Source organism: Crinia signifera, chromosome 4 (assembly GCF_055691185.1).
Source record: "Crinia signifera chromosome 4, ASM5569118v1, whole genome shotgun sequence".
Taxonomy (NCBI): Eukaryota; Metazoa; Chordata; class Amphibia; order Anura; family Myobatrachidae; genus Crinia; species Crinia signifera.
Genome location: NC_139220.1, coordinates 281,736,456 through 281,753,471, shown reverse-complemented (window position 1 = coordinate 281,753,471; position 17,016 = coordinate 281,736,456). Strand labels below are relative to the sequence as shown.

The following is a 17,016-nucleotide window of genomic DNA, read 5'->3' as shown; positions in this document are numbered from 1 at the left end:
GTTCACCCTAATATCACAAGTCATATTTTCTGTGTATCCATTTCAGTGTGCTAGATTCCACATCAGTTCTCTGTGCACTGTGTATGTCCCTGTACACCTGCTTCTTACTCTACCTACCCTAACTCTGTACTTATCTTTCTGAACTACAGTAACAGTGACAGAAGTCAGATCAAAAACAGCACATTTAACATCACACATCTTTGTACACAATACAGCTGAGATATAGGGAAGTGAATGAGAATAGATACAGGTATAGATTATAGGTGAGTAAGAGAGCTGTAATTGAAATGCAAGAAGGGTGCTGTGAGAACAGGAGAGAAGAGGACCCTGCTCTAAGGAGCTTTCAATCCAGAAGGAGGGGGAGACAGACAGGTGACATGAGGTGCAGGTAAGGAGACCTGAGGCAAGAAGTGAGGATGGCAGGGAGTGTCAGGACATGAGGCAGCAGGAGAATGGACAAAGTAGTCATCTCCCTCCTCCTATCCTCCCCTGCCCCCTCCACCCGCACCTTTGACCCCTAGCAGCCCTGCACTGTGGCCTATGCCACAACACACCCTGCTAGGGGGCAGAAAGCATGCAGAGTGAATAGGTATATCACAGGATTGAGGAACCATGGCTCTGGTACAACAGTGTACAGTATGTCTAGTTCTGTTTACCCTGTACTGTTCTAATGTGTTCTATATGTATAGCGCTGCGTACCACTTGTGGCACCTTATAAATAAAAATATAATAATAATAACAATTCGATGTTTAGAAAATGAACATTAAAATACTAGGCCCAAAATACATTTAAGTGAAAAGGTTTTTTAAGTACTTTTCAGACAAATATCTTAAATGTGTACATTTTTGCAAGGATTTCCAAACCATGTGGAATAATACATTCAGTGGTATTGTTAAATGTGGAAGAGTGAGATCGTTGTAACTTATGTAATGTAATGTAATGTAATATGTTTGTTTCATAGTTTCAGCTGAACTGGAATTTTGGTTTATGAACGCCTCCTAGTTTTCCAAAGTCGTCCTTCATGGCATCGCATCAGCTAAACAGAACCACAGAATTTTTTCTTGTTGGTTTTTCCGATTCCCCAGACCTATGGTTTCCACTGTTCTTCTTCTTTCTCTTTGTTTATATATTAACACTTGTTGGAAACTTTGTTCTGATCCTGTTGATATGCTCCAGTCCCTCACTAAACACACCAATGTACTTCTTCTTGTGCAACCTCTCATCTCTTGACATTGTGTACACATCGGTGACCTCTCCGAAGCTGATCTACATCTTTGCCACCAATGATGGAAGAATCTCCTTTGTGGAGTGTATTGTACAGCTTTTCTTTTTTGTGTCTTTTTGGAACACTGAATACTACCTGCTAACCGTGATGTCTTATGACCGGTACGTGGCCATTTGTAAGCCGTTACATTATACTATGATCATGAACTGGAGAGTGTGTAAGATTGCTGCTACAGGAACCTGGCTGGGTGGAATGTTGGGATCAGTCTCCTCTACCACAGTCACCTCCATGTCAACTTACCATTCATCTGTTAAACTTAATCATTTCTTCTGTGATATCAAAGCACTGGAAACAGCTGCAGTTGCTAATAATGTTAATATACATAATGTCATTCTTATGCATGGTCTTTTATCTGTAATGACGTCTTTCTTATTAACCCTAATTTCATACATATATATAGCAGCCACCATATGTAAGATCAGATCCAATAGGGGGAAATACAAAGCATTCTCCACCTGTGCTTCTCACTTAACTGTTGTAAGTAGTTTCTATATTTTAATATTCAGCTTGTACTTTCAACCCAAATCATCTAGTACTCCGAAGCATGACAAGGTGCTAACTGTCATTATTGTGTACATCATTCCTCTGCTTAATCCTGTGGTGTATAGTTTTAGGAATACAGATGTGAAGGAGGCACTGACAAGGTTGCTTAGAAACACTATGCATACATAATGCAACCAGCCTTAAGGGGTGTACACACACGGAGCAGATTTGTGCTATTTTCTAAGCAATCTGACTCAAGGGCCAGGGCTGGTTCCCAAAATACAAGGGACAAAATGAGTAGGGGTCCCCCGTATTTTAAGAACCAGCCCCAGGCACAACCAGCCAGCAGGGTAATGCCACAGCCGGGGGGAGACTTTTTATACAAGTCCCCCCGGCCAAAGCATTCATCCCTACCGACCAGTCAGCCTGGCCAGGGGCCCTGGGGGAGTGGGGACCCCCCAATAAAGGGGTCCCCCCCCCTCCAGGACTTACCTGACCAGGCTGAAGCCTGGTGCTGTCCCCGGTGGCCCTGTGCGGTGGCCACCGGGCTGATCATTGTGTAAAAAAATAGATGAAAAACCTATTGTTTTAAACTGTGGAACTATGAGTCCCAGCAAGCCTCGACCGCAAGCTGGGACTTGGAGAACCACAAGTCCCAGCCTGCGGGGCATTAAAGGGCCCGCTGGGTCTTGTAGTTCCACAGTAAAAAAATAGATAAATAAATACACACTGACACATTATAAAAATAAAAGTTAAATACATACATTACACAAACACACTGATACTTACCTATCTTGATCCCGTAGGTAGGTCCCAGGGTCCGGTCCGGTGGCTTGGTTCCGGGGCTGGTCCGGGTCCGGGGCTCCAGGGCTGAAGAGTCCGGGGTCCTGGATCCGTAGTAATCCAAAGGGGTACCTGGAGAAGGAAATCCTACTCACCTGTCCTCTGGCGTCCACCCCGGCATCTTCACTTCAAGACGCGCTGCTCCCGGCTGCTGGTACCCTCTCCGCTGTATACTAGAGACGCAAAGATCCTTCTTCCTCTGCGTCTCTGCTCAGAATGAATTCTGGCCAATCAGGAGCCGACTTTCTCGGCCGGGAGCAGCGCGTCTTAAAGTGAAGATGCCGGTGTGGACGCCAGAGGACAGGTGAGTAGGATTTCCTTCCCCAGGTACCCCTTTGGATTACTACGGATCCAGGACCCCGGACTCTTCAGCCCTGGAGCACCGGACCCGGACAAGCCCCGGAACCAAGCCACCGGACCGGACCCTGGGACCTACCTACGGGATCAAGATAGGTAAGTATCAGTGTGTTTGTGTAATGTATGTATTAAACTTTTATTTTTATAATGTGTCAGTGTGTATTTATTTATCTATTTTTTTACTGTGGAACTACAAGACCCAGTGGGCCCTTTAATGCCCCGCAGGCTGGGACTTGTGGTTCTCCAAGTCCCAGCTTGCGGGGGAGGCTTGCTGGGACTCATAGTTCCACAGTTTAAAACAATAGGTTTTTCATCTATTTTTTTACACAATGATCAGCCCGGTGGCCACCGCACAGGGCCACTGGGGACAGCACCAGGCTTCAGCCTGGTCAGGTAAGTCCTGGAGGGGGGGGGACCCCTTTATTGGGGGGTCCCCACTCCCCCAGGGCCCCTGGCCAGGCTGACTGGTCGGTAGGGATGAATGCTTTGGCCAGGGGGACTTGTATAAAAAGTCTCCCCCCGGCTGTGGCATTACCCTGCTGGCTGGTTGTGCCTGGGGCTGGTTCTTAAAATACAGGGGGACCCCTACTAATTTTGTCCCCCATATTTTTCGAACCAGCCCCGGACCTGGAGCCTGGGGCTGGTTGTTAAATATCGGGGAACCCCTATTTGTCGGGTTCCCTGATTTTTAATTACCGGCCCCGGCTCTTTCAGCCTGGTGCTGATTACAGCTGTGGGGGGCACACCACGCTTTTTTTTTTTTTAATCCCCCCCTCATATTTTTTATGGGTTAAACGGGTTTTTAAACGGCAGTGTGAATGTGCCAAAAACGGCTTTTAAACGGTAATTTACCGTTTAAAAGCTGCAGTGGGAAAGGGTCTTTATGGCTCTTGCTGTTTAAAAAAAACGGGTAATGACCCGTTTCAGCAGTGGGAAAGCAGCATAAGCAAAACCATCTCTTTACAATGTGTACATGGATTAAACAACAAAGTGAAACCCTTGTCTATTTGGTGATATAACCAGTCAGTCCTTTCTTGTGAAACACACGTCAGTACTAAAACGACTTTAAATAATGTTTTTGTTTATTATTATTTAACCTCACCTATCCTATAAAAGATACAAGTTTGTATCCATATGAAAAACCGTCATTTTTTCTTTTTATCTAAAGGGCACTATATCATAATATAATCGTACATCTAGCAATAACTTTTCCGAGCAATATCAATTACATTCTGCTCTACATTCACCAGGTGGTTTCCATTCACCCTCCTATATTACTGCTTCTTTAGCAGTCTATTGTCACATCTTTGCAAGTCTTGATTTAGCATGTTCCCTGTATCAGTCAAATTAAAAGTGTGATCATCCATATTGTAAAGATTTGGCCAACCCAAGAATAAGGCTGCAAATGAACATCGCTGACATTAGCGACTGGGCATTTTTTACAAATTTCCACCCCTAAACGCTGGTTTCCTGTCAAGCAGACCGCATTTATTCTGCGATATTAATGCGTAAAGATAGTTATCCGCTATTTGCCAACACACATGGATTGCAAATTCTCTGGTTAGCGATCCATGCTGCATTAGGTCGATCACACACAACATAGGGCAAGGCTGACCAGTACATGAAGATCCAAACTTCAAAATGCTATTGCAGAAATGCAGTTGTATCACAGTTATGTGATGAGATTGCATTTCTAGCACAAGCCCCTTGCCTCTGCAGTCTGGCTGCGAAGGCAGGCACAGCATGACCGTTCACACAGCCGCCCTGCATCACCTCCAACCGTGGTCACTGAATCTGTGATCGCATCCATCCGGGATGCAGCCGTAGCACTCATGCACACTGCGAAGGCTGTGTATGCACAGAATGTGAAAATCTTCTAATAGTGATTTTTGCACTTCTGCCATTAATTCTGACACGGGCCCACTGATTGTTAAAGAATAAAGTGAACAATTTTACATTTGCTCCCCAAGAAGAGGTGGAGACGCTGGATGGCCCATGTGGACTACTTAAAATCCTGTGAACACCACTGCAGGAATCGTCTGTTGCAACTCCTCCTAAAACTCCATGTAATAGACTGGATCAGCTCATCCTCCTCCTATCCTATCAGAGCCAGCTGCACTGCCAACACCAACCACAGTGGAAGATTTCCAATCTACATCACTTTTAAAATCCCTGGGGACTGCCAGTACTGATTGCATGGTGCCCAGGAATCAGCATAACCCATTACAGTGTTAAGCCTACCCCCAGAATCCTATTGGCTGGGGAGCGGGCCTAACTGTGTAATGGTTTATGCTGATTTCCGGGTGCCTCAGCTAATCCCTGCTAACATTCTCTGGGCTATTCCCCTCTGCACTTACCCCATTGAAAAAATGTTTTAAAAAAGTACCCGCTACTGAAGATTTAAAAGTTGCCATAACACTTCTTAATGTTTCTGAGGTCCCAATGGCAGGAGCTGACTTTATTCACTGCATCCAGGACCGTCCTCCACATGGGATGGGTTTGGGAGTGTGGTGCCCCCTGTGTTGGTATGGCTGGTCTGCTCCAGGTTAGCACACCCTAACACTTTATTAACACTTATGTTTTCCCTATCACATTGTATATATTTTGTATTATTTTAATCACACCTTTACTTTCTTACATAGCACTTATGTGCTTCTTATTAACCCCTACTAACTTTCATTTGTGTGCTGCACTGGAGTAGTCAGCCTGTGCCGGCATTTTGGGGCCCACGCCCCAGACCCATACCCAGTATTAGGGACCCCCAGTGACACAGAGACGCCTTGACGTACAGCCTGGAGGCTTAGCCCTATATCTGCAGATATACGCAACCAAGATCTCTGTATTATCTGATTATTATGTAGATATTTCTCACTAGTGTGCAATTGGGATACAAAATGTTTTTTTCCTAGCCAGAATTACCCCTCCCTTTTGGCACCTAAATGACATTACCTCTGATTGAGTAGCTTGCCAACAAATCCATCCTCCACATGGCCTTCTTCTGGGAAGCAGACATTCTGTACACTTGGACACCCAGTAGGCAAGGTTAAACCTGTACCATGGCATAGACCAGGGCCCAGTTTTCTTGATATGAAAACTGCACAATGTGGCCTGACCTGGTCTTTCCTCATCAGCGTCCTCCACACCAATCTCCAGAACCTACTCCTCACACTCGTCTGGCTCTGCTACCATGCCTGCAACACCTCTCCAAACCTCACTCTCTCAAGTACAAACCACCACCTGCTAATAACAAAAAGCTTACAAAGGACAAAATGGAGGACAGGGTTTATATAGGGATAGATCAATTATTTTACTTTTGGGTGCCAATGGGCGACTTCTCTCACACTGTGCAGATGTTACATTTTCAAATCATTTAGCCAGTGAAACACTTCCTTAGTCTCTGTATACCTTCAACTTTCTGTTTTTTCCAGAGTCCAGATACCCTATGCCGCCATTACCTGTGGAATAGCTAATTTGCATAATATTGGTTATTGGTCATAATAATTTGGCCACTTAAGGTCAGATGTATCTACTTCAAAACTTGGAGTGATAAATAACCAGCCAATCAGCTCCTTCCTGTCATTTTTCAAATCCGGCCTATAACATCGCAGTTAGGAGCTGATTGGCTCTCCACTTTATCACTTTTTGAAGCTTGATACATTTGGCCCTTAGGGTCTAATTCAGGGTGGCTCGTTTGCTGATTAGCGAGCACCTTAACGCTACCCACCAAACTATTGACCAGATAACAATTGTACAAGGTACAAATTGATGTTTCTCATTTTTTTATAGCTTAAACATCTTTATTTTGTATAAATGGAAAATTAATTGTGAAACGTTATCTAAAAGAAAAAAACAATTACTATCTACTAATGAAAACACAACATTGGAAAAGGATGTCCCATGTGTCATTCTCTAAAAATACAGGTCCTTAATGGGATCTAATGGGAACAGGTCCCCAAACAATACTTGAAAGATAAATCACACGTTATTCACCTTTATATAGGAGGCATCTTCACAGTCACCAGATACAGTACATTGGTCAGGTAAGGAAATAATGCACACACGGGTTTACGCTCATACATTGTTACATTGCAACACTATGGGCCTTATTCAGATCTGAGCTCAGTACAAATTTGTTTGGAAAATGGGCAAAACCATGTGCACTGCAGGTGGGGCAGATGTAACCTGTGCAAAGAGAGTTTAATTTGGGTGGGGTGTGCTGAAACTGAAATCTAAATTGCAATTTAAAAATAATGCAGCCAGTATTTACCCTACACAGAAACAAAATAACTCACACAAATCGAACTCGTCTATACATAGTACATGTGCTCCACCTGCAGTGCACATGGTTTTGCCCATTTTCCAAACAAATTTGTACTGAGCTAAGATCTGAATAAGGCCCTATGGCAGGATATAAAGCAGGGTTCGTTGCCTACCTGACCCTCTCCTTCAGGGAGAAAATGCTCTGCTCCTGGACTTCCCTGGTAATGTATGATTGCCAGCACCTGTGGGGAGCAAGGTAATTGATAAGAAAGGTGTTTCACCACAGGTGATGGCAATCATACATTACCAGGGAAGTCCAGGAACAGAGCATTTTCTCTCTGAAGGAGAGGGTTAGGTAGGCAAACTTGATATAAAGTATATCTTCCTGGCTTCACATTTTTATCACAGTCTTTAAATGTGCATTAAATTAAATTATACTGTAGATCTATAATGTTTTGTCCATGTTAACGGATTCATTTGTCAGGTAATTATTATTATCAATATTATTTTCTTTTATTTATATGGTGCCACAAGGGTTCCGCAGAACCTAATAATACGTAGATAAACAAAAAAAACAAGAAAATAGTTATATACAGAACAAATGCAAATTAGGACAGTTACATGGTAAATAGATAACAATTGCAGCAACGGACACAGTGGCAGTGATATATCCGTAAGCTGTGTACACACGGGGGAGATATATTGCTCAGTGTCTCCTTTTCATCAGCGACCAGAGATGGTCGCTGATGAAAGGGAACCTCTGCCGGCGGTGCTGCAGAAGTAATCAGCTGGTCGCAGGAGCAAGCTCCTGCGACCAGCAATTAGAACGGGGCTGAAAACGGGAGCATGCACCCAGTGATTTATCGCCGGGGCAGACTCCCATCACTGGCAATATGGTCGCCAGCAACCATATTCCCAGCGATTTCAGCCCCATCACAGCCATGTGTACACGGATTTAGAAAAGCACATGAGGAGAGAGGGCCCTGCTCATTAGAGCTTACATTCTTAAGGTAAGGTTCAGACAAACTGGGGTGATGCAGCAGGGATAGAAGTGAGCATATACAGAAGGTTAGGATGAGAAAATGTTAGAAGTGGGTCTTGAGACCCTGTTTAACCCTTCATTGCATAATTTATTTATTTTGTAAAATATGTTCATGCTTCTTGTGTATTGTACTGACAAGGAAAAATAATGAAAAAATCACAGGCAAAAAATTTAAGATTTATTTAGAAAAAACGTTCTGTAGCAAATTTGATACACCATGTAATGGTATACCTATATACCTTATGTGTATGGGTGGGATTGATATGAAATCCTGGCGGTCGGAATCTCGGCGTACAAAATCACGACGCCGGAATCCCGACCGCCGAAATCCCGAAGGGGGGGGGGGGCGTGGATCCCCTCCCCCCCTTCGGGCTCGCTGCGCTCACCACGCAGCGGGCACACTAATTTATTCACCCTCTATGGGTGTTGTGGACACCCACAGAGGGAGAAAGTGTCGGGATTTCGGCAATCTGGATTCCGGCATCGGGATTTTGAACTCCGGGATTTGAACTGCATCCCATATGGGTATATGAGTTTGTAGCAAATTTTTAACAGTATGCAAATAAGTTTTGTAGTGATATGGCTAGTCTGATAGGGAGGGGTAGAAAATTCCAGAGATACAGAGCACAACTGACAAAGGCAGATGTAACATGTGCAGAGAGAGTTAAATTTGGGTGGGGTGCATTGAAACTGAAACTGAAATATATATTGCAGTGTAAAAATAATGCAGCCAGTATTTACCCTGCACAGAAACAAAATAACTCACACAAATGTAACTCTCTCTATACATGTGACATCTGCTCCACCTGCAGTGCACATGGTTTTGCCCATTTTGAGAACAAATTTGGGTACTTATGTATTATCTGGACTCCCATGTTAAATGCACCCCATTTTTTCATACCCCTACTATCCAACTACGCATGGAGTTGATTTTATATAGTGTGGCGAGCGCAGCGAGGCACCGTGCCCGAAGCGTGGCGAGGGGACACGGTCTCATAAGAAAAACGAGAGCCCAGATATTACATAAGTACCCAAATTTGTACTGCGATCAGATCTGAATAAGGGCCAACAGGAGAGTTGAAATCTTTGACTCTTTTTCGCTGCATAGAAATGAATATGCATTTTATGCTTTATACAGTACATATATTTATTGACTGTGGTTTACAGTGCACATGGGCCCCTGAGTCTAAGCAAGCCATTGGGTAACTGGACACCTCTTCAGGGTTTGGAGTACCATTGCATATGCCCATGATGGCTAACATTGACACTCCAGCTGTTGTTGAACTGCACATCCCAGTATGCCCTGCATCAGTTTTACTATTTGACCATGCTAAAACTGATGCAGGGCATGCTGGGATGTGTAGTTCAACAACTGCTGGAGTGTCAAGATTAGCCATCACTGGCATATGCCCTCTGAAAACTGATTCTGATGTGAGGTGATTTGCATGCCACTGCTTAGTAAACATTACCCTTGTTACTGCCTGCAATAATAGTATAACAGGCAGGGTCTGTCATATGTAAGGTCCACTCAATGATTCTTTTTTTTTCTTATTCAAAAAACGCTACTTTCAATTGTACAATTTCTTTTTTGAATAGGCAATTTTTACATAATTAATAATCTTATGAAAATGTTGTTATGACGTTTTTCCTGGTCAACCTTTTCCTTCAGCACAAGCAACCCAGAGATTGGTTTAATAAAAATATTACTTTGATTATTTTGGACACTAAGATGACAGCAATTGTAAAGAATAGTACATTGGAGAGAGATTTCCACATCCTGGCATTTACGCAATATGCAAACATAGAACCCGTAGTGTTCTTTGGCGTTTTATTAGTATACTTGATATCAGTACTTGGGAACCTGACCCTCGTTGCACTTGTGGTATTGGAATCCCACCTCCACACTCCTATGTACTTTTTCCTGTGTAACCTGTCAGTGCTAGACATCACGTATGTCTGTTCCATCCTGCCCAAGCTGCTGATGATCACTATAACCGAGAATACCGAAATATCTTTGCCAGAATGTTTCATACAGTTGTCGTTCTTTGCAATTTGTGTTGACACCTATTTCCTCCTCCTGACCTCCATGGCGTATGATCGCTATGTGGCCATCTGTAAAGCCCTATACTACCTCCTCATCATGAATAAGAGGACTTGTGCTTTACTGGCCATTACTTCCTGGCTTTTGGGTGTACTAAACTCACTGATGTGCTCTATCATGGTCTATAAGCTCTCATTCTGCAACTCCCATGATATCAACCATTTCTTCTGTGATCTAAAAGCATTGCTCAAACTCTCCTGCAGTGACACCACCAGCCTTGAAACCATAATATCAGCAGAAGGGGTGTTCTGGGGAATGCTTCCCTTTGCTCTCATTCTAACGTCCTATGGGTATATTATATCCACCATCCTAAAAATCCACTCGTCATCAGGAAGACTGAAGACCTTCTCCAGCTGCTCCTCACACATCACTGTTGTCGTCATATATTGTTTCACACTTATCATACTCTACATGAAACCTGCGTCCGATAATTCGGAAGAACAAGATAAGATTATATCTATGCTGTATATTGCTCTTGTTCCAATGCTAAACCCACTGGTGTACAGTTTGAGGAACAATGAGGTTGTAGGAGCTTTTAAAAAAAAGATGTGGTTTATAAATTGGATGTAATATTTAATGTAACTAAGATCTAGATCACAGGTTTTCAAACTCGGTCCTCAGGACCCCACACAGTGCTTGTTTTGCAGGTCTCCTCACAGAATCAAGTGAAATAATTAGTTCCACCTGTGCATCTTTTAATATGTGTCAGTCAGTATTGAGTGCACCTGTCGGGTGACCTGGAAATCGAGAAATGTGTGAGGACATAAGAACCGAGTTTGAGAACCCCTGATCTAGCACTAAAATATATTTTATAGTAATAAAAAAGTGCTTACACATGGGTTACTGAATGAGCCAATAATTGCTGCCATGTGTATATGTATGTACAGTACTATAATGTTTTATAAGCCCGGACGGACATATATTTCCAGTACTAGGTATGTTTTCGTCAGTGTCCTTGGTTCCAACATTATTGGCTTCTGCCCAAAACTGAGTGGAAGATACTTGTAGTTCAATCTGCAGATGAGAGGTAAGTGTAAGTGAATTCTCCCCTTATTGCAATCAAAGATCCACTTCATCAAGATCCAACTCAAATGTATTAGCTAGGTATTTTCCTTTAGCAGTCATTAACAATGCACATGATATACACTTAGGGGTTGATACAATACTGATCAATCCCCAGCGTATTTGCCGTAAGTCATAGTCAAGTTCAGAAACTTTAGCTAAGGGCGTAAGCAATCTAGTGACACCTAAATCGTTTTTTCATGTATCCAAACGCCTACAATCCACACTACCAACTCCAGATCAAAAATAGTCCTGCAGGCCATGTCACTGGCATGACTGACTCCTTTTCCTATCTGGGATTCCTCCAGAGATCCGTGAGTGCTACACCTACTGCTGCCTCTGCTGCCACTGCTGCTATTGCTGCTGTGAGTCCCATTTCATCCCAGAGAGGTCAGGAGACCATTTCTACTATTTAAACTAAGCAATTGACTGTCCAACAGTCTTTTGCGAGGAAGATAGAGTATGATAGCAGTCACCATGTTGCAAAGTGGATTACGGACGCCATAACGACTATGCTGGTGTTAGACATGCACCCAGTATATGCCATCAGTGCAGTGGGATTTAGACAGTAGATAAACACACTGTTCCCAGTACCAAATCCCATCTAGATTCCACTTCACTAGAAAATCGATTCCCAGACTGTACATGGACCTTAGTGTCCTCAAAAATGCCATTGTACCTTCTGTCAACTACACCACATACACAAGTACAAGTAGAACAGGGCAAACTAAGGACTACAAGACTGTGCCAGCCCACTGGGTCTATAGTATTGCATTATGCAGCAACGGCACCGGTAGCTGCATCTCACAACCTCCAACTCGTCCCTAGGCAGGCTACGCTGTGTATCACCAGTGTCAGTAAGAGGCACACTGCTGAGAACCACCTAGAGGGAGCTCATCGCACAATGGCTTACCCCACTTAGACTCTCCTGGGGATGTTTGATATCTGAGAACACCACCAATATTGTGCGAGTATTACATCTGGGCAAATTCCAGCACGTCCCATGTTTTGCTCACACAATTATTTTGGTGGTGCAGAATATTTTTTTAAATAACAGGGGCGTGCAAATAATACGTATAAAAACAATCTGCGACAGAGAAGCAACTGCAATTAAGGAATTAAGCCTCTGTGAGAGAGAGTCCAGAGGATATTTGAAAAATTAGGATGATCCATAAATAATACCTTAAAATGTAAATGGTTGGAATAATGAAGTTTTTAGTGATGATGGATAGAGTCTCAGTTAGTGGATAAATAAGAATCTGATAGTTCCATTAGTAGTATAGCAAGAAGGTGAGTTACTGAATCCTTAACGTACGCACAGTACTAGTAAAGTGTATATCTTGCAGTCTGTAGTATTATAGTTACCTCTTCAAAGGCAGTCAATAACAGTGGAGCCGTCGCTCCATAGATTTCAGCCAGATGTGTGTGGCTTTAAAAGATGCACCACCCAGGTGTCCAATCTGTAGATGATAGTTCACAGCTGTTTTAGCAATATGCCCCACTCTTAGTGGAGACCTTCCATGTATGGATCAGCTGCGGGTAATCTGTAGCAAATGCTGGTACCATAATGGGGCTCTTATGCGTTTCTCTGCCTTAGAATTCAACAACTTCCTCAGAGAGCAGAGAAAAAAATTTCAAGCCACTTTTCACATACAACAACTGGAACACCTACAAACCCTCTTGAACCTGCCCTGCCATCACTTGAAGCAAAAGTTAGCATCGAGTAGGAATTCTAACCTCTATATGCTTCAGAGGATAGAGGAGCAGCAAAAGGCCATTCAAGCCTATACATCCACCTATGGCAAAGGCAAAGGAGGGAGAATGTACCTGACTCAAGCGCAGTTCAGACACTGCCAGCTTCCAGAAGCAGCTGGAGAAAGTGAAGGAAGAGCTAAAACGGAGAGTGATTCGATTTGTGGATGGATCCCTTCATTCTCTTTGCTAGAATTCAAGGGTGGTCATTCTGTTGAAATCAGAACACTACATTTTGGCCACCGTGCTCGATCCTAGGTTCAAGCCTGAGGAAGCAGTGGTGAAACACGTGTAGCTAGCACAGCTAATGGAATGTAGCATAGGGAGATTTATCATGTTATAGCAGTCATGCGATATATAAGGATGTAATATCAAGAATTCAAGATTTTAAGAAATTAGTGCTGTGTATTACAGTGAATAGGCCATTGCAGATTGGTAATGGTTAAATTCTCTGTAGACTACAGTTAAATTATAAATATGAAGAATTGTGACATAAACTAACTTAAATTTAGTAAAGTTTGTAAGCGGCAATTAAATCAAATCAAATTAAATCAAATATCAATTATACAGCCGCAATTCCAATATATGACCACCAGATGTCAATGTTAAAACACAAAAAAAAATACCGACAGTTTTTCAGGCGATCCTTAATATACTCTTCTCCCAATGTATCACTGAGGGTTGCTCATGTAAACATGCAAGAAGAAAGATAAACAATATAGTATAATAACGTTTAAAAACACTAGGGCCCTTATTCTGATCGGTGCGGATATATCCGCGTGCGTTCGGCCCGCCGATGTTTTGTGTCTGCGCATGTGCAGAGGCGTCTCTGCGCATGTGCGAGCGGGGCGTACGGCCAAATCCCGCATGATATGTGAACACTCCGAACAGGGGGTGGAGAGGGGCGTGAAGGGCTATTTGGGCTCATTACCATATGCATACGCCCCGCGTTTCATGGGAGTTCCCATGAAAACGCTGGGCGTACGTATGGTAATGCGGCCGTGACGCACGTGTAGGGGGCGGACATATGACATCGCCGGATGTCAGCTGCCCGCCCAGATCCCTGCTTTTCCACGGAAAAATGTCCGTGTGGTCTGAGGTTGCGGGTGCTGGTGGAGCACACGGCCCTGCATTCGATGGTCTGCGACCATCGAATGATGGGGGAGGTTCCCTTAGATGGAGGAGGCGTATTCCGTGAAAAATACACGTGCGGTCCGTTCGGACAGCTTCTTACCGCATACGGACGGAGTTGGCGATCCGTATGGAAGGCGGGGTTTCGCACGCACGGTCCTGGCCGCATAATCGGCTCCGGCCGCACCGATCAGAATAAGGGCCTAAGTTATGTGGTTGTAGTCACTTTAAGGTAGGAATCGTACCCTCTTGATTGTCCACTAAAATAGTAGACACAAATCGCTTGTTTGATAATAGGTCTGGAATGATAGGTCCTCGAATGGATCCTTCAGGTTTGTCCTTGTATGTTCACCATGTAGAACATTGAAAAAATGCCTCCAATGGTGTAACACCGTTTTATTTCGCACAAATCCAATAAAAAGAAGTACAATGTACATAAAATGGGTATAAAAAGTGGACTCTCACCAGAACATTTTGTCCACAAGAGTAGACATAAACAGCATGAGATGTTAACCACAGGCATCCCTGGATACTGGTCAATGTCCTGGAGGTCCGTCCACGAATTATCAGCCCCTTCCGCCAACGCGTTTCAGACACAATGTCCTTTATCAAGGCCTTGATAAAGGACATTGTGTCTGAAACGCGTTGGCGGAAGGGGCTGATAATTCGTGGACGGACCTCCAGGACATTGACCAGTATCCAGGGACGCCTGTGGTTAACATCTCATGCTGTTTATGTCTACTCTTGTGGACAAAATGTTCTGGTGAGAGTCCACTTTTTATACCCATTTTATGTACATTGTACTTCTTTTTATTGGATTTGTGCGAAATAAAACGGTGTTACACCATTGGAGGCATTTTTTCAATGTTTTACATGGTGAACATACAAGGACAAACCTGAAGGATCCATTCGAGGACCTATCATTCCAGACCTATTATCAAACAAGCGATTTGTGTCTACTATTTTAGTGGACAATCAAGAGGGTACGATTCCTACCTTAAAGTGACTACAACCACATAACTTAGTGTTTTTAAACGTTATTATACTATATTGTTTATCTTTCTTCTTGCATGTTTACATGAGCAACCCTCAGTGATACATTGGGAGAAGAGTATATTAAGGATCGCCTGAAAAACTGTCGGTATTTTTTTTGTGTTGTTTCAAGTGTGGTGTGTTTGGTGACACACCTACCGTACAGGTTAGGCTGATCCTAAGCGCTTAATTTGACCCCGAACCCCATTTTCACTATAGATGTCAATGTTGTACCACAAATTAAGTATATGATTCTTCATAACTAAGGTTGGGAATGATAAAAACAATGTTTCATTTGTATCGAGTGTAAATTTCTAGGCTGCATGCCAGAATCATCAGTGTAACAATCCTTCCCTTTGGAGTAGTAAAAAGATACTATTACATTGAATATTCTGATAATACATTTGTATCTATTCAACCGTCTGGGCTTTATGCCAGAATTGTCGGTATATGAAGTACTTTCATGTATATAGATGGAGATATAAATACCAGCTCATCATACAATCTTTTTCCTTATCATTAATAAATTTAGACCAAATTAAAAGCAAAAAAAAAAAAAAAAAAAGCTTGAAAGGGCAGTTTTGGCAAAAACAATCCAGATCCAAAACACTAAGGGACATCCAGATCCAAAACACAAGACACGTAAAGTGTCCGGTGCACATCTCTACTTTGAATGAAGGCAAATCATTTCTAGACATGACATATAAGATGCTGTGAAAAATATAGGAATTTGTGGCTGTGATCAAGGTTAAATCAGACAAGACAGTAAACTTGGTAAAGCTTCCCAACAGTAGTACTGTACATAAGACAATGTAAGAGTTCCATCCATACATCTGTTGTAGACAGATGTAAAGGGCCCTACATACGCAGAGATGTGTGCCAGAGATACATAACGGGAGATTTAGCACAAGAGATTTCACTCTTGTGGCTCATTTCAGACAATGAGCCACATACAGAGAGATTTGTGTCAGAGATTCAAATTGGGAGATTCAGCACGGGAGATTTCAAATCTGTCACAGAAAGTGAAGTACAACACTGCACTTCATCACAAAAATGTTATTATTACTGAACATTACTTATTTTTCTTTAATAAGTATTCTTTCACCTCCCCCTAATATTGCCCCCCCCCCCCCCAAAAAAAAAAAAAGTTAATCATTGGTGGCTAGTGGTTCCCCCTGCACCGACCGACCCCCCCATATGCAAACTTTTAAACATTGGTGGTACAGTGGAAACGGACATAAAAAAAAATACTTACCAAGTCCGGGGTCCAGCGTCTCGTCCTGTCATACAATCATTTTGTAAAATAAAAAAAATGGCATGGGGTCCCCCCCCCCCAGGCATGACCAGCCCCGGGCTTTTTGAGTGGTCCTGGTTCCCAAAATCCAGAGGACAAAGTGCGTGGGGTCCCCCGGATTTTGGGGACCAGCACCAGGCTCTTGAGCTGGCCCTGGTTTCCAAAATACGGGGGGACAAAATGAATAGGGGTCCCACGTATTTTGGAGACCAGCACCAGGCTCCACTAGCAGGGGGTGTAATGCCATAGCCAGGGGACACGCTTGATGGTGTCCCGTGGCCAAAGCATTACCCACCCTAACTAGTCAGCCCAGGCCGGGAGTTTTTGGGGAGGTGGGGACCCCCCAAATAAGGGGGTCCCCCCTCTCCAGGGC

At 43.3% G+C, this 17,016-nt stretch overlaps 1 protein-coding gene across 1 annotated transcript; it reads left to right on the top strand.

The window, feature by feature from the left end:
- Positions 1–10,000: 10,000 nt before the first annotated feature.
- Positions 10,001–10,942, top strand: LOC146073069 (olfactory receptor 5AR1-like). The gene has a single exon (XM_083180247.1). It carries the CDS (start codon positions 10,001–10,003, stop codon positions 10,940–10,942), a length of 942 nt encoding a protein of 313 aa, XP_083036373.1.
- The last annotated feature ends 6,074 nt before the right edge of the window (positions 10,943–17,016 follow it).